The following is a 24,048-nucleotide window of genomic DNA, read 5'->3' as shown; positions in this document are numbered from 1 at the left end:
ACAGCACCAAGACTAAAGATTGAAGATACATGAAGCATACAATGTAAACGCAGAACAACTATTGTTCAATAATATTATATAATTTCAATAATATTTTAATAACTTAATAATATTTTCATCAGAAGTCTATGCTTCTCAAAAGCGAGTAAAGTTCAAGCTTGTATCATTCAACTACTTGATTCATATGTCATTGTTCATATTTTACATGTATAATAAATTAAAGAAAAGAAGGAAACAGTAATGTTACATTTTAATGTTAGTAAAGTATTTTAACCCATAGCTATAACTTAATTACAGCTGCTCTTATGGTTGGCTCTGAGCATACTACTCCTGATTATTTTGGTACACAGCGGACGGTCCGTGTTTCATGAGCGCACTGCATCACAGAAAAGAGCGATCCCAACTTTTATGATGGTGTTATGCACTGTACAAAGCTTTACAGCCTAATTCATTAACAAACTTGCCAGCCTGACTGGTCAAACGATGACCATTTGCTGACCATCCGCTTCGTTCAGTGTTTTCACTCTTCAGCCAGATTAGTTACGCTTGTCGCACCGTTACCAACAGTAGGTGGTAAAAGTTTTATGATTTAATTAAGGAACTTGTTTACAGTTTCCCACTACGTATGTATGAAATTTAGCGAGTAATTCTGCAGCAACCCCTACAAACATTTAAGGATAAGATAGTGTGAAAAAACGACGTGAATTAAAATGAAAAAAATGACCATGAACAAAAAAAAGCTCAGTATTTCTTGAACACTAAAGCGTTTGCAATATTGTACACGAAATCAGACGAAAGTTTCAACGCGTAATTCAAATCATCAATGCATCAACTGTGATCTCAGAGATGTCAGCGTGTCGCACAAAGCATCGAGTCTTATGTTTAAAAAATACAGAAGCCTTTCATATCGATGTGGTAATGCCGGGAAATGAAATTATCTGTTAACGATGCAATTTATCCAATTTATCTTTCACCACTGAATACATGAATATTTCCGATCCTTTTCCCACACTACGCAAGATATGATCGGTGACTATCGGAACGAAGTGCGATTGAATGCAGCACTACCCGTTGCAGTTGGTTATAAAAGGTGGTATTGCACCCGAATTCAGCTACATTTCGCAAACGAGCCAACTCCCGTAAGCACACGGATTAAATCGTCAAATTCAATGATCCCATTGCACGGGTAAGCTGCACCTCGAAAGGCTATGGGCGGGAAGCTACGGCTACGTTGCTATTGTTACGTTGATATGGCTACGTTGAACCAAAAAATTCGAAACATTCTGCAGCGCACACGAACACGTGCTGCAGAATGCCAGAGATTTGCACTTTTGGTATGATGTTTCAGTTCGATTTACACTTCAGCTCGTTTCAGTTCGGTACACAGACATTTCCAAATAATTCAAGCGATTTTATGGATTACATGAAACAAGTCGTTATACAATACAATACAATATTCATGGAATCCAAAGTATTCGTGAGTGAGTCCAAAAAGAGTTCGTTTAATTTCCACTCGATATTAAATATTAAGTATATATAAGTATATTTTATTTTATATTTATAATAAGTATATTTTTCAAAAGTAATTTATATAAAAATATCTTAAGACAATTTTGTCCATCTTAAATGGATTCCCCTATGACGGGGAAAAGGTGGGACCATCATCATCATCATCATCATCATCACCATTGGCAACTGACATCATATACTCATAGTAGACTCATCATAAGTAGACTCTCATACTTAGCCGTTTTTATCAGCTTGGTTTCTGCTGGTTTAGTTTTATGTGCAAATGACAATCTTCTGTATATTCTCCCGATCAACTGGTAATAAAACACGTGGTACTTTTTAAGTATAATTTCTCAAAACTGCGAATTAAAATACTTAACACATGTAAGATTATATTTCCCAATCTATTATTCTATCAATTTGAATCATTTTTCTAGCTCTACTTTCCTGGCAGCTTAGTCAACAGTTTGACACACAATTGGTGCCAGAAAAATAGGCAAACGCTGATCAAACGAAGGCATGGGGTCAAACGAAGGCACAACCTTCTAAAATGATTAGGATAGGTTAGGATTAGAATACGATTTTCGACATCATGCTCCATTCCTTTTCCGCCTTTAGTGCGTCTTTGACCACTCGAAATGCAATTAAAACAACAGAAATGCATTACTTTTGAATCGAATCACTAACAAATTGATAATAATACATTTATATTTGTGCCTACGTATTGTTTGGCTAGCGTAGATGAGTCAAACGTTAGGTGGACGATTACTTTTTGCGTGCCCATCAGACGACTATTTTAGATTAGTTTAAGTTTTAGTTTACGTGTTTTAATTGCTGTTGCACTCTTTTAATACTGAGTTTTAAGCAAAATAAATATTCAGAAATGAATGTTTGTTTATCAAACCTCATCATTACTTTTACCTCAGCAATCATCTTTTTCTGCAAGATAATCAGCTAGACGAATACTTTTTGGACTCACTGTATATTGACTACTACGATCTATACCATATATTTGGTATATAAGGAAGTCAGACAACCCGCTTTCAGCTCAGTTTGTTACAAGTTTAATACTTGAAAGCCACTCTACGACTTCAGGATGTTAACATGAGAATAAGAGTTGCCCTGACTTGCACTGATAAATTGATGACAAATAGTAGAAATGTGGAAGAGGAGTAGGATGGAAATAAAAAAAGTATAATTTGCATTTTTTTAATACTCTAATTAAAAAGTGCCACTCTACGCCACTAGAAACCTTTCACATTCAAGCTGCTCATTGCAGCAGTCTATGCCGTTCTTGCCAAACCTTGTTAAAAATAATCTCCGTTTACTGCAGCCTCGTAACTTCAGCAGAATTCTTAATTGCGTTGCATTGTGCGATAAAAACAAAGCTTACAACATCATAAAATTGGGAGCCACTCTTCCACTGGTAGGTGTGCACGGCAGTGGGATCAAGTTGTGCATCTTATGCAGCACGAATCTTTGCTCAAAAACCACTGCCCTGTAGCATCTGTAACACGAAGGATAACTTGCTCAAGAAGGGCTACACAGCTCAAGCAGTCTTCGTTGCATGATCTATCGGCTTTCTTGATGCTATGAGCACTCGCAAAAGCATCAGCGACCATCATCATTATCGCGCGGTAAAGTGATGGTGAAATTAAAAACTCATTATGATGCACCGAGAGGATTGTGTGCAACCTAGAGTAATCCAGCCGATCTGCAGCAGTTCTCCAGAATAATTGCTCAGTCACCCGGAGGCAAGAAAAGTGTTTTATTTCTCAAAGCAATACCACAAAAATGCTCTCTAAGTCGAACGATTGTATGTGTATTTTTTGTGTGTGTTTTGTTAAACGATGAAAACACCATATAATAGATTTAAAAATTGAAGATACCATTTTCGTTTTTGTGTGAACGATACATCCACTCAAACCGAAATGATTATTTAAGATATAATTTGTTTATACACAGGTTTTAAGTAAGTGACAACATATTAGCTAATAATGCCAACATATTCATCATTTATGATCAATCAACTTTCCAAATGCATTCAAAAACTACCCAGTTGGAATTCCTTTAAAATCTATGGAATTTGTGACGCTTTGCTAATACCCAAGGGATGCGCACATTTCGCTTCTATTTGCCTAACTTTATCCATCTTAATATCCGCCAATTGGAAACGCAAACCTACGAGCAACAAGATAAAAAAGGTAAATTAAAACCCCTATCACATGGCATGGTATACAGCGAATACTTTACGGAGAGCGAGTGGATTGGTTCCATCGAAATTTGCATCGTTCACTTAAAATCGCTCGCCATGGGATTTTTTGCCATGCCTCGCCACTATCCTGTGGAGCGATGCCACTTGTACCATTTCTTCTGCAATGCTTTTTTAAACTAAAACACTATTAAAAGCTACCGACCGAATTGATCCATCCCAACGCTGCAAACCGCTTGTGTGAGTAAGCAGGCGAACAAATAACGCTGATCCGTTTGCTGTGTGTGTGTGGGTGGGTGTGCGAGAGAATATTCCGCGTGAGTGCAAACTGCCGACAAACAAGAGCTGGGCCAATTTTCCACAATGTCGGTTTTTGATTTGGCACATGGTTTCATTTTCCAACCAGTTTCTCCCGTTTGCTCCCTACCACGGCACGCTATGTGCTACAACAATGTTAAACTTTGCACACTGCCCGCGCTTCGTGCGACATCCGGCATTGCTCATCCTAGTTCACTCATCATTTTATACGAAGGCACTGATTTCGAACGTGTACCATGGTCCCCGTTACGGCAGAAAGCCGTCAAAGGATGCGTTCACGTGGGTGAGCTTAAATTTGGCGTATAAAACACACGTGGCACATTGCGACGCCAGCAGCGGCGCGTCACCCGAAAAATGATGCCCTGCAAAACGGAAAGCTACTTCCGATCGATTCTATGGCTGTCTCGGTTCAATCCCATTCCATTCCACTATTGCAAGTGGTGACACCGAAACGTGATGTAGGTCTTGACATGCGAATCTGAACTAGTACCCTTGGCAAATAACGAACAGGACGCGTTCGCACTGATTTGACTCGTGCAAGGTCAATCCCGCCTGGAAAGAGTTTACCATATGAGCTTGTTATCCACACTATCGACTATCACAAAGGAAGCACGATATCGATTGCAACACTTTACCCGTTCCGAGAGAGTATCGCGTTTAGTTTTAGTCCCATTGGTACAGAAAACACCTGGAAAGCAGCAAACTGGCAGAAAATTAATCGCATTTTGGTTGCACATCAGTGACGTTTCAAACGCGCATGCAACATACATGTTGGGATGGCCCGCTCGCTCAACTGTAGCTTCTATTCTTCTTCTATGACACAACAACCCCGTTGACGGTCAAGTCCTGTCTGTACTACTACTGAGCATGGCGTTCAGTGACTTATTGATTACCTGCAATAGGATAGTCAGTACTACGTATGGGGACACGGTCCATTCGCGGCTTGAACCCACGACACGGACATGTTGTTAAGTCGTACGAGTTAACGACTGTACCACGAGACCGGCCGCAAAATGCATCGCTAAATGCAAATTACGGCATCTGACTGTACTTGTAATTAGAACTTGCCAGAGGTGTGATGTTTTTAGAGTATTATCCCTTACTTGTCAAAATTTTTGTATTCGACCTTCTGACAAGAGCTTGTTTTTATTACGTTTGTTGAAAATAACGCATCTTTTCAGACATAAATATTAAATTACTTCTACGAATTATTACAGTTTTGTAAGCTTTCGATTGAACAGTTTGGATTGAAAAAAGTATGGTTAAAAGTAACTATTAGGAAATCTGTAAGGAAATGATACCAACTTTCTCATCATGATTTTTGTCAGAGCTATCAGATTTATCATTCATATTGTAGTGTGTATACATTTGTTTTCAATTGAATAATGAAAAGATGTTGATAATGACTCATTGAAAAGTAGTTGTTATTAGTTAGTTAGTAGTAGTTATCATATTATTGAAGTAGGCCAGTAGCAGTAGACGTCTTCCGTAATTGTCTCGATAATCTTGAAATTAGTCCTAGTGACGAATGTGAGTGATGTAACTATAAACATCCCATATCGTCTTCGCTATTACCACCGCAGACAGATACCTTAAGGTTGTTTTCCCCAGGATTTTAATGATTCGTATCTGTTTTAATTCAACTTTATTCTTAAGTTACTTAAAAAAATGATGTTTTTAAACTTTTACGGAAACTTATTTGGAAATTAAAAAAAAAGTTTTGTTATAGTTCAGTACTTGTTTGAGCATTGTACTTATTGTAAAAGATTTTCAATTCCTTCCTTAACTATGTACCATTCCAATAATTATAGTAATTCGAATAATTGTTGTTGAATAAAATCTCGATGCAACTTATTTTGAACCTAATTCTGTTCTTAGAACATAAAGATTATGTTTCAATCAATACAGCCTAGTCAATAAAGTCAACATTACCAAACAGTAAATTAAATAATACAATAGTTATATACTCACTGCCATTTCATATAACTGATCAACCGAACAATCCTGTAAAACCTGTAAACATACCTGTAAAAAGAAAAAAAAAACAAATATTTTTTTAATCTCACAATTGCTGCCTATTATAATTTTTCACCTTTCCTGTATCGACAAAAAAAAATGCTTTCAAAAAATTTACGACAATCATCAATCACAAAGTTATACGAACTTCAATGGTACGAATGCTCTAACCAACCCATAAGTTGGAGTTCAGCCGAGAATGGGTCTACCTAAAAACCTAAAGCTTTCGTAAGTTTTCAATCCCGAGATCGCCATCTCATCGTGTGCAGTAGGGGCAATACGGGTCCAGCGAAAAATGTGTCTCACGTTTCATGAAATGATCGCGTAAACGACAAAAAACAAGAAGGGGGAAAGAGCGAATTTGCAATGTCAACCAAGGATGCCACAGCGGTTAGCGCCGTGAATCTTTTCGGCAAACATCTTGAGCGGAAATTTACCTTTCCATTTTTGGGGACAACCTTTTTCCACACCTTACCGGTCTTACCTCTCTCGCATCGGAAAAATAAATCGTTGGAACATTAAATCGTCGACCATGACGATGATGACGATGGTAAATGGTGGCGTGAATGGGACCTGCTGCTACGTATCGAGATTTTCGTCTAGATTGTGTTGCTTTGTTGTTCTCTTTTCCGGTATGGTTTGCGTAGGTACTGCTGCTTTAATTCCCTACCCCGCGATGGTTGACGGTGATAACTTGCGCAAATATTGCTCACAAACCACCACTCGGAAGATGGCCAATCGACCACGAAAACCGCCTGTCAGACAAAGTTTACGCACTAACCGGTAGATCCGCAAACAACAAACACCTAAACACGATATCCTGATACCGGAAACCTTTGAGCAAACTGAACAAAAAACTGTTTTCCGCTTCCGGGCGAGAGGAAGGAGATATTGTCTTTGTTGGTGTGGGACCCTATTTGCTACGCCGCCGGGTAGAGACTTAGTATGCAGTAAACTCATAAGAATCATGAAACTGATCTGTAGCCAGCAAGAAGAAATTTATTTCAAACTCACTGTATATACTTAATTAAGAACTTGCTTTTCGGCTACAGTAGCCAGTCTGCCTGCCTCAGAGTGAGAATTTAATTTCTCTGCCTTTCGTGCTGCAATGTTTTATCACCATTTAATCCTCATCGGTCAATATCGCTATTTCATTACCTTTGGACTACATTGCACTTTAAAAGATGGCTTCTACTCTAAAAATATACCTTTCACTGCAGGGCCGTATGATTTCGATGTAGGTACTATTCTAGTCCCAAAGTTTACGTAAAATAGCATGATAAGGTTTTTGACAAGCAAATAAAATAAAACTTATCATATTCTTCCTACAATGTTCGTACGAATTCCAAATATGACTGGAATATAATATGGTTAGATATACTACTTCCAAGGGTTTACAGGTCTTACAGTCTACAAACAACTACTTCAAGTAGTTAAGCAACACGGCTTTTTTTTGTATTGTTCCTCTTTAAAAACAACTACTTAAAGCTTTTAATTATGTTCCTTTTCGCCAAAGCGTTTATCATGAGCCCAAAAATTATAGCCTACATTGTATCGTTACTTCAACTATACACATCATACGCTAACAAAAGTTTAATGTTTCCGTGCTTCTCGCATCTGTCCGGTCGCAATTCACGAAGTAGCTTATCTCTTTCCAGAATCTTTTCATATTTTCACCTACACGTTACAAAACTGATTCCATGCCGTCAGCAACAGCATCATCATCGTCTCCATCATTGCCATCAACATCAGCATCATCTGTACAAAGCACGCGACGAACGAAACAAGCTGTGATGTGCAGCTCAAAAATCGCAGTGGTAGTAATGTTAGCTGTCACTCCAGCCCGCTGTCTACTTACGAGTCCAGAGCTTCCGTCTCTTATCGATTTCCTCAAGGAATTGCTTGGATAATAAAAGGCGAACGGAGCCAAGTTCACTTTACGACAATTTTATTGCCACAGCTCGTCGATGGAGAAGTCGACAATAGCTACGGAGTTACTCTCCCTGTTCTGGTTTTGCCTGTCCTGGGAGCGAAGTACGGTTTACCAAGTTACGATGTACTTTGCTGTAAAGTATGCCGCTCCGGGCAATGCTGTGCTTCCTATGTTACAGGGTTTTCCATTCCAATTAACAACTGTCCACAGTCAACTAGCAATCCTCGATTTGAAAAACACGATTGTCTACCACTTACAAACAAGTCAAGCCGTTTTTGGTACACTGTCCATTTCAATTTCACAATTGTCGTCTTCACATATAACATATAACTTCACGAAACACACGTCAGATGCGGCACGTTTTGTTTTGGGTTTGGCTGGAACGTGTATCACTTGTAGTTGGGACAGCTGGGCAACATGGACATGTTAGGCATTTTATGTATACTTTAATCTTTCAACACAATGCAGAAATTTTGACATTTATCGATGCTTTTACTTGTAGTCAGTGAAAAAAAATTACAACTTCCCAAAATAACCTAAAAACTGTAACAATCCAAGAATAACTAAAACCAAATGATAAAACTGTTTAACATGTCCAAATTGCTCAGCTTTCCCATATTCTGATATTCAATCAAGACCTGTTTACAACATGGTTCAATTCTTACAGACAAGTGATACACGTTCCAGCCAAACCCGTGCCGCATCTGACGTGTGTTTTCGAAGACGACAATTGTGAAATTGAAATGGACAGTGTACCAAAAACGGCTTGACTTGTTTGTAAGTGGTAGACAATCGTGTTTTTCAAATCGAAGATTGCTAGTAGACAGTGGACAGTTGTTAATTGGAATGGAAAACCCTGTATCATCCTTTTCGGCGGATGAATTTCAAACTTAACTCATCCAATGAAGCACGAGTTGGTTGTAATGAGCCAAAGGGGTGGGACTGCATATATTGCGTACCCGAATTCCAGTAGCCATCAAAACCTGTATTGAAATAGCAATATGTGGTATGAAAGCCAAGCTGATAATCGAAACATAGTTAAAACATTCATTCAGTGTTCCATATACTATACACATGCCATGAAATACTATAAAATACTACAATACATATTTTAAGCCTGTTCTCCAGATGTACCCAGACAAAGTTATTTTCAATTTATTATCTCTTCCATTCTGTAAACAATAAAAGAATCACCTTGCTGTATGCGTATCGTTTTCCTTCATGCGGAGGACAAATGAGGGACATAAAATCTGCGCAGTGAATTTACGATTATTATTACCAAGGCGGTAGATAAACTAACTATCACTACTATAACACATTTGAATAAAATTTATCCTTCTTTCAAAAAGTGACTTAGAATAATTCGTAAGATTTTTCATCATGCGTAGGTTCAAACGTAACCCATAATAACAATTGGAACAGAAATCAGAAAAAGCAGAAAATGTAATGTCATTATTATCATTACTATCATCATCATCATCATTGAACAATTGCGTATCATTTTTCATATATAAATACAATTAAAGTGAGTTAATATTGTTTTTATCTTTTTCAATTTTTTATCTTTTGCGATTTTTCTATGAGCTTCTTTGCTCAAAAAGTCATACGATTTAAGTTCTGTATAGTCATTTGTTCGTTTTTGTATAGTTTAGCTTAAGGCCGGATATTTTTAGCTATCGATGGTAACACGGTTAAAAAACCATTAAAAATATTTTAAAAATGATCATAAAACGAGTACATCTTCGTACTCTTGCCTTCGTGTACAGCATTGTTCGTCATTATCAAGAGTTTATATTGTTTTTTATATTGTTATCTTTTCCGTACAGTTCAGTAAGTTAGACTATTGAAGTATTAAAAATTATCGCGTTGTTTCTACTTGATTTGCTTCTAGATTATTTATCATTTTTCATTACACCACTACAGTCTGAAATCGTTGATTGAACTTCGATTCCCTGCCAACTATTGAATATGAGCTTTTAAGTAGGTACGTTTTTCCATACGAAGAAAAACGAAATTTTTCTCGGCAAGCCATGAGATTTTTGTGACATTTTCATCCTGTCTAGATAGACTACAGGTGTGTTTTCAACTCTGATTTTGGTAGCCACGATGGATGAAGATTTCTATGGAGATTAGCAGATAGGGAGTAGCCGCGAGGCCACATGAGGTGAAATATACAGCGAAATGAACCATTTGACAGGCGAAATATCTGACGGATAAAGCATCACAGCAACCAGCTGATGTGTAATGTAAACAAAAGAACGTACACAAAATCGTAATTAAATCCATTAAATTAAAATCCTCTGACCCGTTCCTACTCATGTGCCGTGCTTTCAACGCAGTCAGCGACGCTTTTGAGCCGAGGATTTCGCCAACTGAGTTTAATGATCGTGTTTCTGTGTTAAACTTGGTTCCATAGTGCACATTTTTATGTTCTATGTTATTGTAATCCATTGTAAAGAACTCATTGTAAAACATTGCAAAAATGGTTCGAGAGGGCATTATTGTCCATCGATAGACAAATAAACATAAACATAAACATAAACATAAATAACTTCAATATCGAGTACTTCGTCAATTTTTAGTCAACAGTTCATATTTTCCTCGAATTAGGGAATGTTCTGCTTAAGAAGATATTATTTTTAATAGAATTTCGAAAGCGGATTTTGTGTCTTCCCCAACCCTTTAGCTGTACCTGTCAGATATTTCACCTGTCAAATAGTCCATTTCGCTGTATATTTCACCTCATATAGCCGCGCGGTAAGGGTTGCTAAGGACTTTGTATGAGTTATTAAGTAACTTAGGATTCCCTAGCTGTCAAATGAAAAATTTTCAAAGTACACTGGACGGACCGACCTGCACGGAAATTTTCAAAAACCGGGTTTCCCATACAAACGCATCCTTTTAAATGTATCATTTATCAGACTGTCAGCCAACTATCGAGCGTTCAACTAAAACCAAAGTGAGTGTATATATCAGGTGAGCTTATGGTGTTCTTCCTCACTAATACGGTAACTCGCAGAAATGGTATGTGGTTTTACTCAGATGTAGCACGATGAAAAAAACCAAAAAACTCATGTGACGACCAGTTCTTGGATTAAAACGATGATCTAAGATTATTGGATTCCAACAAAACATTTCCTTCGCAAAATCTGATATATAGGCATCAATTATTGAATCTGTTCAGCCAGCAAGCAATGAACAGTGTACCAACCGAACCAAATACGGTATCATACTTATAGTGAGGAACTTATCAGAGTGCCTGCACATATATCCATTTGTTTCATTCAACAGTCCTCCGATTGTTCTCAAATATCGGGTTAAGTTGTGAAAATTTAGGATTGACTTAGAAAAAAGAATATAGAACAATCATCAAAGCACTCAGTTTGTAATGGATCTAACTGTCAAACCAGGTTTTCTTCCTATTTTCTTTTTCAGACGTCAAATTGCACTGGATAAGCCCACCAAGATATATCAACTCACTTTGACTAAAACGCATACCAACTAAAAAGCGTTCGATTATTGAATTCTGACTGTACTTTGATTTCTTTAAACAAGCATATTTTAATAACCCAACGGAAGTTTTTAACATTGATTAGATAGCTCCTCAGCCAAATCACTAGTTGAAATTGGAAATTAAAAAAAAACAACAAATCATGTTCCGAATGCCTTGACACCGGGCAAAGAGTATAGATCATGTAATAATCTTATTTGTTACAGTGACTAATAAATATATATTAAAAATACAATTTATACAGTAATACTAATTACTTTACTTCAATAATCATTGTAATGTTTTAGTAAATCACATTTAAAAACCATGCCAGTTACCATTCATTGAAACTCTTCGCACAATTTCTTAGAAAAATCAATATGCAGTAATGCTAAAATGTGAGATAATTAGAAAACACACACGCCCACCATAAAAAGGAGGAATGCAAATTAATGAAAATTACTTTTACCAGAATTCCTTCTCGGCTCACACTCCCTTTGTCTGTGTCGTACCAGGTCAAAAGCTTTTCGCATCATTGAGCAGTAAGAAAAACTATCCCCAGGATGGGAAACAAAACCACAACAATCACAGCATAATGAAGACGTCGGGTGCGTTTGCCGAACGCCGGAAGCCGGTCGCTCTTTACCCCTGCTAGCGATCTTGTTCTGTGGGTCTTGTTAGAGTAACGACACATACATCTCAATTTCCAAGCCAATCCAAACATATGCTAAGAAATTATACAAAGGCCTTTCTGTTGCGAAAAGTTTCAAAAACAGCAGTGGTAGCGGCAACAACCCGGCTGTCACCCGGGCGGGGATGCGGCTGGTGTCTGTATCTTCAAAACCAACAACACACTGCTTACAAATGGAGAAAGCATGCATGCATGGAATAATGAAAAGCATCTTTCATCTGCAACGACACCATTCATGTGTGGGCATATCCTACCACCATGCTTCAACTCCCCCGGCTATAAACAGCTTCATCACAACACAACGGCCTCAATGCAGATGTGGCAGCCTGTCATTATGCTCTCTCTCTCTCTCTCTCTTTCTCTCTTCTATCTGTCTCTATGCGCTGTGTCTCATTTTTCTCCTCTCTTGAGAAATGGTCACTTATTCCGAAGGAACGTCAACTAACGCGTATTGCTGCCGAAACGACAAAACAGCTTTCGCTTTAGCTCAGGCAACATTTTAAAGCCGCACAAACACCATTTGTTTCACACCACCGTTGTGTTGTATAGCTTTAGACTATGGAGGATGATGGTGCAATCTTCTTTACGGAGGCATATGATATGTATCGTACAAGGAGTACGATATGTGTTGTTCTTTCTACGTCATTGACATCTACCCAGGAAAACTGATGGCTGAAATGAGCATGTGAACGTAAACACTGACACGAAAAACAATGCACTGCACATTACGCCTCTTGTCGATAAGATTTTGTAGCATTGAAATAATAGAAACAGTCTTTTTCTTTCAAATTTTTAAACTATTCATGAATCGAAAGGCAATGAAAACGTCCTTATTAGCTTTAGTTGTTAAACATTTCAATCCAATAAACTCTTAATTGTAGTTTAAAATATCCAAAGATTGAATGTTCCCTTCGTACAGCATACAGCGAAAATACGAAGAGAACATTCAAATAAGTAAAAATACACGTAAATTATTAATGATAAAATGAATCAACTTTTAAGTGTAGTACTATTTTTTATTGTTTTCATTTACTATTGCATCGAGCGAATCACTCTCCCATGAAGGGAGATTCGAACAAACCAATCAAGCAATTTCTAAAAACAGCTACTGTGTGCTATGTTTGGTATCAATGTCATTGAAATCCGTCAAGAACGAAGAACCTAAAACACTACATCACCAACTCACAAAGGAACAAGACCGGCTTATCCAGCACTAGCTTCAGCTAGCCTCAATCCCATGCAGCTGAACGAAAACAATCTCCGCACATAAATCCCAATTGATACAGAACATGGTTATGCCGAGAATGGGAAGCTTTAAACAGTGACCTGCACCAAAAACATGCTTGCGCAAAGTGGATCGAATGAAATAGTGATGAACTGTCCAGAACAACCCAATGCTGAAATGCTGTCACCTAGGGGGAAAATCGTTTTCAATCAAAAGCCACTGCGAGGCAAGTCCACCGAGACAAACCATCCATTCGGTTTCTGAAAATGAAGTGTGGTTTACAAGAAAACTTTTTTTTTCTTGCTTAAAGAACAGAAATCTTTGCGTCTTTCTTGTCTCTACCGCTTGCACACATCCCAGACGCAAATAGCAACACCACATGGCAGAAGGATGGGCCATTTTCTTACCAACATGTTCCACAATATCAACAACAATCACACGAGTTTGGCTGCCTTCACGTGAGTGTGTATGTGTATCTGGGATCCATTTTCCGCACGGTTCCGGAAATTAAGGGTACCATTTCCTATCCCAACACGGACGGCGCAAGTAAAACGGGATTCTCTCGTTCTCTGTCTGGATCAGACAGACAGCTTTGCGCCGAAGGTACACAGCACAGTGGCTGGGAGAAGATGTTATAATTCCGGGAAACTGTCAAGAGCGAACAAACGTTGTAGCAATCAATGAAATGTCAAAGCATCTTCCTATCACCTAGATGGAGAAGCTAGTGAGCATGTGCCAGTGAGAATCGATTTCACAAGCCCAAGGCCAAAGGCCTATTCAGGCAATGATGGAACTAACTTAGACGTATATTAATTAGAAAACTGTCTTGCACAATCGTTTATTACGTGCAGTATATAGTATACAGCAAAAGTATATGACAATCTTCAGTAATACAATCCACCAGTCATTTTAAATTAATTTTAATATTAAATATATAATGGTTATTCTCTAATGGTAGTCACTCTAGCAAAAGAAACTCAAACAAAAAAACATGAGAAACGGCGATCCGACCAAATTAAACCGAGCAAAGAAAATATCGAATGAATGGAAAGTACGACAATCGTGCTATAAATCAGTCCATGGCAAAAGCCCATAAAAAGACCACCAGTGAAAGATTTGCCATTAAGAGTGGAAATTCAAATCGGTGAGCCCTTTTACGAATACCGACAGATGAGTATCTTCGTTCAGAGCCACTTTTTGACTCTACGGTAACACACATGCAGACTGAAATATGAGTTCCATTGAGCGTGTACCATTCGGTGCACCTTTTATTTATGTCAAAGCGATTGTACATCACTCACGCTACGACCAGTACCCTCCAACCCAACCACAATTCCAAATCTGGCAATGATTCCTTACGGTCGATTTATTCAACATTTAAATTTCATTCAGCCAAATTTAGTGCCTTTCTGACGCTTCTTCTCATTTCTTCCTTCCCATTCCCGCTACATCCTGCCGCCTGAATGGGACAAACCAGGACACACGTTTAGTCCATAAATCTGCCACATATTTGCTGAACTGCCACGGCACGGGACTCAGATCCATCGAAACCGCTGCCAGCCAAAATTTGCGGCATAATTAATATCAACTGCAAACGGCGCCAACAATCCGCCACCACTATATCACACGCAACCATTGAAGCGATTGTGGGAGAGGAGGAAAATTGATAACAGCACATACATTTAAACTCGCTTTTTAACGTAATCGATCTAATTCCGACGGGATTTCACTCAATCTCATTCAATAGGTACGTAAATACACTTTCTATCGACAATTGATGGAAGAAAGTTGCCCGTTTTGGGTACAGGATGTTCTGTCTTGGTTCGATACAACACGGCAATGGATTGGATCGGAAGGATATTGTAGCAGCGCAGGAAATGACATTTGATCGTCAGCTGAATAATTGCTAAATTTTGCATACGTTTTTGAAGCTTGCAACCGGGTAAAGGAAAGAGTGAAGTAAAAGTCCCTCGTGAACTCTAGATGTTATCCATTACAATGGGTAACGACGTTGATGCTGTTGTCGATGATGATGATCATAATGGCTGCTTTAAATGAACATTTCAACTTAGTTGTGGGGTTACCTATGTGCGTTAACAATACGAAATCTGTACTCCACCCACAATACCATAAAATATGACATTCCAAATGAAGAAACCACATTGGCTTTACCGAAAAATGAACGATTTGATGTTTGAATGAAAAAAAAACACATGATCGATAGCTACTGTGATTATTTAGCACATGATGAAGAAGCGTGTCTTGCCGTACTACATGTTTGAAAATCAGATCATTTACTGTTCTTCGTTCTACGTGAGAATCACATTTCAATACATTTTTAGATAGTTTCCAATTCGTTTCGTAACGAGTTTCCACTTCCGAGAATAAAATACTGGATTGTAAACTTTTATTTAGAAGGACTTAAGGACGAGAAAACTTGAAACACAATTGCATGATCCACATGGACTAAATGTGACTCATTGATGTCATCAACTAACACTAACGACCGCATCGTATCAAGACGTAATCAATTACATGAAGTTATATCGCTCTCTTAAATCTAACAGCTGTATGAAAACAACTCATGTCATCCAACTGATTGAAGGAATGATCATCGTTTCACCCTCCAACCGACTTCTACATATCATTCATTGACTTCATATACATGGTGGCATCGGGGAAGTGATACACTTTGTTCTTGTAATACAATTAAAACCAAATTGATGTATCTTCGGAATCGATTTAAAGAACATCTATTAGTACTAAACTTTCATTTCACTTTTTTTGTTTCAAATATTTCACCATTGCATTTGATAACGTCCCGTAGACACCTTTTGAAATCGTTGCAGCCCGCACGCACAATTTCTTCCGGCACGTTTCTTTACCTCTTTGATTATCGATCTGTGATTGATATACAATAGACATCAATATGTCAACACCTGCTCCCGAACATATCAATATCTCACTGAAAGGGTCAATAACATGCTTGAACAAATCAAAAACTGAATATGTCAATAATATCATCGAAAGCCCGGTAAATTGAGATGAAAAAGTTTCTGCCTAAACTGAATGATTGCCATACCTTGCAACTGCAAAATGTTTACTTGTTCACGACTTGAATCCATTATCTTCTTTTTTTGGCACAACAACCGTTGTCGGTCAAGGCCTGCCTGTACCCACTAGTGAAGTGAGCTTCTTGGGTGTCAGTGGCTTATTGATTACCCATATCAGGATAGTCAGTCCTACGTATCCATTATAATTTATTATAAACCTGAACTGAACACTTACTATACTACACACAAGCGTTGCGCAATCTGATCATATTACGATCCATGAAACAAAAAACTGTATGGCAATATGAGACATAATTGTCTTAAAATCTCTTAAGCATTCATTACAATCTATCCTACTCTGAAACATTATTGTCAAATCAATTTTGTTCGTCATTTTTTCATAGCTTCTCATGTTAAAGAAGATTAATCTATTACGCTAAATTTAAAGTTAAACATAAATCATATTGATCTGCTTGATTGAACTGTATGATGCAATGAGCTCTTTTGGAGTCTCGGCCAAACTGATAAGGCTAGTTAGAATAACTATGACCAATGTTTCTCTGCTTGATGGAATGTCGGTAAACGGTTTGCTGCAATTATCTGGCATAAAAAATATACGCGAAAGTCAATTGGACAGAAGGTCAATGCTGCCAATGCTATGCTTTCTTGGAGAGCTGCTCCCCCGTCATAGCTTCACCTGTTCCACTCGTCGCGCTAGACAATCATCATCCTGCTCATGAGACAAGTGTGCTCCTTACGCACTCTCGCCCTGCATCCTCTCAACGAATACCTACGGCTCGTATGTTCAATTTTAGGAAACTGGACTACCAAAAGCTTCATCATATTTTAGCCGGTACCGATTGGTCCTTTACTGATGCTGACTGTGACATAAATCAAGCTGTAGCAGCGTTTACTAATGTAATCACTTCCGCCTTCCCTTCCTGCTGTCCTCTCCTATCCTGTCTACCGATCCCGTCTTCGCTCCTTTTCCGTACCATAAACTCCTTCCTACTCCTTCGTGAATAATTGTATACTATAGTCAGTAAGCACTATTGCTGTAACCCAACGTGGCCGAGCAATTAATAAAATAAAAATAAATAAATAAATAAATAAATGTCACTTGCCAGGTGAGGGTGGATGGAAAACTCACAGAACCTTTTGCTGTCACCAAGGGTCTGCACCAGGGAGACGGGCTTGCCTGTCTCCTATTTAACCTGGCGCTAGAGAGGGCCATCCGCGACTCGAGGGTTGAGACTACAGGGGAAACCATCTTCTAAAAGTCAACCCAGATCCTGGCATACGCTGATGATATAGACATCGTTGGTCTGCGGCAGTCCTATGTAGCAGAAGTCTACCAAGGGATCGAGCTGGCGGCAGAGAGCCTCAGATTGCAGATAAACGAGGCAAAGACCAAACTGATGGTGGCATCAGTGGCTCTACCAATAAATAATCCAAATCTACGTAGGCGTGACGTACAGATAGCTGAACGCACTTTTGAAGTTGTCCCACAATTCACCTATCTTGGGTCAAAGGTCAGCAACAACAATAGCATGGAAGCAGAGTTGCGCGCAAGAATGCTGGCTGCCAACCGGTCATTCTACAGTCTGAAATAACGGTTCACCTCAAAGAACCTGTCGCGTCGGATGAAGCTGGGACTATATAGTACTTATATAGTAACGGTACTCACATACTCCTCTGAGACATGGACACTGTCCAAATCTGACGAAACCCTCTTAGCCGCGTTCGAGGGGAAGATGCTCAGAAGGCTACTTGGCCCCGTATGTGTGGAAGGACAATGGAGGAGCCGCTATAATGACGAGCTATACGAAATGTACGGCGACCTCACTGTCGTGTAGCGTATCAAGTTCGCCAGACTCCGGTGGGCTGGCCATGTTGTACGCATGGAAATGGTCTGTCCACAAGGACAGAGGAGGCGTGATAGGCCCAAACTGAGGTGGCAAGATGACGTGGAGGCGTCGGCCATAAAGGCCGGGATAACGGACTGGCAGACGAAGGCGCGAGACCGTGAGCGGTTTCGGACACTCCTGAGGCAGGCCAAGACCGCAAAGCGGTTGTAGCGCCGGATAAGTAAGTAAGTAAGTTGATTTCACTATGGTATGGTTTTATGAATAGATATGGTTTTCTCACATACCAACTAAGTGGGAGACGCAAGTAAACGTTGAACCAGGTTTTAGTTATTTAGTTGTTTAGGAAATAACATTTTCTAGTACAAATTATTTCACACTGACAAGGCACGATACATTTAAAACCCTATGAAGCATAATATCATTACAAGCATTATCAAAATGAAACAGGGAAATAAACACAATACTGCAACGATTGCTACACGTGCAATCCCACCGCTATTCCATCAGTCAATTCATTCGCAAAACAAAACAAATATACAGCAACGAAACCGATGAAAGGAAAAACATTTTCATTGTACCACCAAACTTTTCACCTCATTCTAGTTTACACTACTAATGAAGCAGCTGACGGAGTATAAACAAGCCCCATAACCTGTTAGTGTGAATATACAAGTGCAGCTAGCAATTGGCAGCATATTTTTCCCTCGCTGTACGGAAGTTGTGGAAAATTATCGACACTACCTTTCCGTTTTTCCAAACTTTATTTACACACTGCATTGTTATTGCAGTGGCATGCCCACCTTTCATTACCTAACGTTAGTGGCTCATGTTTTTTGCCTCTACTGAGCGCTTACGTAAAAGCCGTAAATCATAATTTTATTGTCAACGGTTTGAAAAATATTGTTGTTCAACCTTTCGCTATGTTTATACAATTAATTGAAACGATCCCTAGCATGGCAAATTAAAATCATACGCTCGAATTTTCAACATCCCCTCTCCACCCATCAACAATTATTCATTGTCCACCGTTGGCGCAGAAACCGCAGATGAGTTAATTCGTTATTCATCGCAGCATAATAGCCAACTCAACATTTTAACCTTTTGCAGAATGAAAAAAAATACTCGTTCGAAAACAAAATGAATTTAAACCTACATTGAATGTCATTGAATAAGTGACATGGAAGCAATCTCTGCACCATTTGTAGTAGGACATTAAAATTGCGCAATAGCTGGTATTTCCGATGATATTGTTTCACGTGTTTTACCTGTTTTACCCTCGCACCTTTTGTAATATATTTTGGTTTTCAATGGTAATCTTCTTCTTCTTCTTTGGCACAACAATCGTTATCCGTCAAGGCATGCCTGTACCACTTGTGGGCTTGGCTTACAGTGACTTACTGATTACGCATAGCAGGATAGTCTGTCCTACTTATGGAGGCACGGTCCGTATTAGGCTTGACCTCATGATGGGCATGTTGTTGAGTCTTACGAGTTGACGACTGTACCACCAGATCGGCCTAATGGTCTAAGTACTTCTATCTACTAAGGTGTTCGATGATTTTTATTTACTGACAACCGAACGAATGTACAAATGTTTTAATAATTTATTCACATGACTCTCTTTGCTTAATGTATAAGATGCTTAAAAATGACTAAAATGGATGTATGAATTTTAGTTTATTGCAAAACAATTTATAACAATAATTAGCGTGTACCTGAGTATATAGGCATATATGTATCACAAAATTAACTCTATTTTTTATTTCTTTTCTGATTACAGTCAAACCTTCAGCACGAACCGTTTAACACTACTGTTCTCCATAATCAACGAGTGCAGTTTGTCACCAGTACGCCCATAATATGCGACAAAAGCTATGAAAATACTAAAAAATAAAAGAAATCATCTTGCACGATCCTCGACACGACTCGTCCGATATTCTGCGAACCAAGGGTTCTGCTTTCGGGTGTGAAAATAATTAAATACCATCGTGTCGCGACTGTCGTTTAATTGTCTGCACTTTGGCGAACGAAAAGAAGTGACATAACACTGGAAAGCGAGCCAATGATAAAAATCTTTACACACGGTTTCACTTGGTACAGATGCTTTCGTGCTAGTGGCAAACAAAAGAATATCACTCCGTCGAGAGCAGCATTGGCGTGGCAAAGGTGAACTGGGTGGCTAGGTGAACCATTAACTCTTCGAAAGGCGCGACTACACACCATCAGAACACACAGCCGTACAGACAGCAACATATACGATCCAATTTAAAACTACATAGAATTCCAACAACATCACACGGTGGCAGGAACCGGTGAAGTGTATGAAAGGAATATATCAACACGGCGGATTGTGATCCCTTCCCGAGTTTGGTTCTTCAGTCTATACCTCTGTCTATCTATCTCTCTCTCTAGCTCACAGTCACATACACTATCGACATTCCTCTCGGTTTTGCAGGCTTACCGAAAGAGCAATTTAGTAAAGCACGCCAAAATACGTGGTCAGTTTCAACGGCTAAGGACAGTTTTTCAGCACGAACCACAAACGCACACGTATACATCGTCTTTGCCTTTTCAAACATTCTGCAAAGTGACAGTAATAGTTGAGTTGATGAGCTGAAGAACAGCCACATTTTTGACACACTGGTCAGCAGCAGCTCTAAGGCGGCTAACTAATGTAGTACCCACGAAGCTAATACGGGGGTGCAAGCTACAATCAGTGCAAACTACATTTTGAATTCTGACAACGCCTGTCGCTGCTATTTTGTGCGCTCTACAGGGCAGCTTCACTTTTCTCTCGATCTCCTGACGCACATAAGTAAAGTATACAACACTACAAGCTACTACTACTACTTCTACTGCATTCAACACCATTCTTGGGAAGGGAAAGCTATCCTAACGAAAACTTCACATCGAGCCAAAGAGAGCCAACCAATTGTCATTGCCATAAGTTAGTGTCAAAAGTGGAAACGAGAGTTTGAACAAGACACATAAAGAAAAAGGTAACTCAATGTTGATGTTGGTCGGCAGAAATCACTGGCATCTGTATAAGATAGCGTGAACCAAGAAACGAACAGTTCGTTACGTGCATAGAAAAACGTATAATAGAAAAGTGTATATTCAGTTCAAGCAGCGTTATATCGAACTGTAGAGTGTAATACTGGTAACGGTTATGTACATTGAATGAAGTGCAAACGGAATATGAAAGAAGACAAAATAAGCCAATTAGCACTGAGTTACTGCTAGTGTAGAAGACAAACCAACACAGTGCGTGAGACAAATAGTTAGGTGTGAAAATATACTAAGGTGTTATTATTGGCAGTTACGGAATATAACATCCGTGTTCTAAAATGTGTGTGTGAGTGTGTTTGTGTGTACGATAGGAAGTGAAAAGTCGTAAAGTGAAAGTTTTCATCAAATCATAAAAATATAAAAACACACACAAAAACACTTTGCCACAAATCAATCTCACCTTTAGCATATTATGCTAACGTGTTGGAATTGTAAACCGACGGGCTATGTTTGTGATGCTGTCAGTTCGCACAACAACTTCCGTTCGTGAACGGCACGCCGAAACGGTCCAGAAGGCAATCAACATCAATCAACTCATACGCAACATCAGCAACCGAAAGCACCGTAAACCTCGGACTACTGAAACCGAAAAGCATCAGCTAGAACAGACAGAGCAGCAACATTTAGGGCAGTTTCCTCAACACGGGACGATTACTGCCAGCAACAAGAGTCATAGCAGCAGCAGCAGCAGCAGCATCACCAGCAACAGCAGTATAAACAAACAACAAAATAACCGACGCAACAGTAGGGACAGCGCTAAAAACGACTACAACAACGCTAAGTCCAACAACTGCCTTCTAATCGACGCTTCGGAACAAGAGAATCAGATCTCCAGTAGACAGCGCCATCGATCGAAAAACGTCAACGTCGATCGGAACTGTAACAATATTCGGAATCGAGCAAAGGAAAAGATCGACAAGACCGTACCACCGCTTATTGGAACCGTTGTCCCAACAGCCGCAGTCATTATCGACCAGAACGCGAGAAGCATTCCGTCAACGATAACACCGATATCGCTCTGCACCATCTCCCAGCCGAACGAGTACCGTCTGCCAGCGGACATACGGAAACTGTCGGTCGAGTTCACAAAGCCACCAATTGAACCGGTGAATAAAATTAACACTGAGCTGGTCCTTACCGCGTCCGTTCGGCCCACGATCAGGACGCTGACGACTGCAGCCGTAACGACGACAACAAGGACGACGACAGCAACGATCACGACACCAACAAGAACCACGTGCTCGATTGCCCCGCCCGAACATCAACAGCAGCAACGCAACAACGCTACCAATCTCAACGTTAACCAACAGACCAACGCCAACGATAAGGACAAATCCAAGTTTCTGCTACCCGAGCTGAACAACTTTCGGAAACCGCCAACTGTTCAGGTAAAAATCTCTATATCACCCTATTGTTGGCGTATTTCTGAGGAGTGTAGTTAAACACATTTTTTTAAATTTTGTGGTTATGTTAACTATATTTTGCGATAGTCTATTGCAATTGTACCGTGGTACTGTCGTCTACTCGTACGACTTAAGAACATGCCCGTCATGGGTTCTAGCCCCGTATGGACCCCTACGTAGGACTGATTATCCTGTTATGGGTAGTTCATAATTTACTGACAACCAAACCCAATAATATGGGAGGCAAGTATTGGCCAACAATGGTTGTTGCACCAAAGAAGAAACAGAATATAACTATATTAAACGCAAACAGGAGCAAGTTTAATTCAATCTGATTTGGTCTTACAATGGAAAATAATGGCAACGTTTCGATCGTATTTCATTAAAGTTATTTATCAACGTACGACCGATTTTATTCATAAATAATAACCCACAAATCATTCTCGTAAAATTATTCTAGTATACATTGTGCTTGTAAGACCATTCAGAAATATCGTATAAGAACAGTTTAGAGTAAATACGCGAATTTAGAGTTACGCGAATTTGAGTTACGCGATTTTTTATTGTTGACAGTTCATATGTCAAATCAGTACAATTTTCTCCATAAATTGTCAAAAGAAAAATTTTTTCCAAAAGTTATAAGTCGCAAAAAAGACATTAATAACAGAATTTTCTTCACGAATTGCCTTAAATAAGTAAAAAAATACATAAATGAACTAAATTCAATAAAAAACATTATTAATCAAGTATATTTTGGCTATTTTCGCGTGACTAGGGGAAAGCCTGTACACAAAAATAATATAAAATAGAGCCGCCCAGTGCCAGGAGCATTTGAACAATAGAAACGGTGTAATTTATAAACAAGCTTTATTTTATCAGAATAATAACTTTGAGCACAAATGCAAACTTAAAATAAAAATTCTAAACGTCAAATTCTAAAATTCCATAAACATTGATATCGTAAATAACCCCAATAACGGAGGAGGCGGTCCCGTGGTACAGTCGTCAACACGAACGACTCAATAACATGCCCGTCATAGGTTCAAGCATAGAATGGACCGTCTCCCCGTAGCAAGGATTGACTGCATGGCTGCGTGGTATTGAATTAAGTCTCGAAAGTCTGTTGTATAGGCCAGCATGTCCGCGTAGGTCGTTACGCCAAATAGAAGAAGAAGAACGGAATTATTTAAAAAAGAAGTCTGAATGATTGTAGCTTATGAGAAATACAGTCGAACAACTTGTAAACAATCATTCCTTTGCA

The 24,048-nt window shown here is 39.0% G+C and overlaps 2 protein-coding genes across 8 annotated transcripts in view; one reads left to right on the top strand and one right to left on the bottom strand.

Annotated features, from left to right (window-relative positions):
• The window catches only part of LOC120893206 (pseudouridine-metabolizing bifunctional protein C1861.05), a 183,843-nt gene that overhangs the window by 129,857 nt on the left and 29,938 nt on the right, over positions 1–24,048 (bottom strand). The gene's annotated exons all lie outside the window — the stretch shown is intronic.
• LOC120893205 overlaps positions 1–24,048 on the top strand; it is a 137,423-nt gene that overhangs the window by 89,829 nt on the left and 23,546 nt on the right. For all 7 annotated transcript variants that reach the window (XR_005738116.1, XR_005738114.1, XR_005738113.1 and 4 more), the window contains one exon: positions 20,096–22,772. Coding sequence is in view for 2 of the 7 variants with exons in the window: in XM_040294958.1 (XP_040150892.1) it covers positions 21,831–22,772 (942 nt within the window). In the remaining 5 variants the exon portion in view is untranslated. The remainder of the gene's footprint in view (positions 1–20,095; positions 22,773–24,048) is intronic.

This window comes from Anopheles arabiensis, chromosome 2, assembly GCF_016920715.1.
Source record: "Anopheles arabiensis isolate DONGOLA chromosome 2, AaraD3, whole genome shotgun sequence".
Taxonomy (NCBI): Eukaryota; Metazoa; Arthropoda; class Insecta; order Diptera; family Culicidae; genus Anopheles; species Anopheles arabiensis.
The sequence above is the reverse complement of the archived record's forward strand: the minus strand, read 5'-3'. Positions and strand labels throughout refer to the sequence as shown.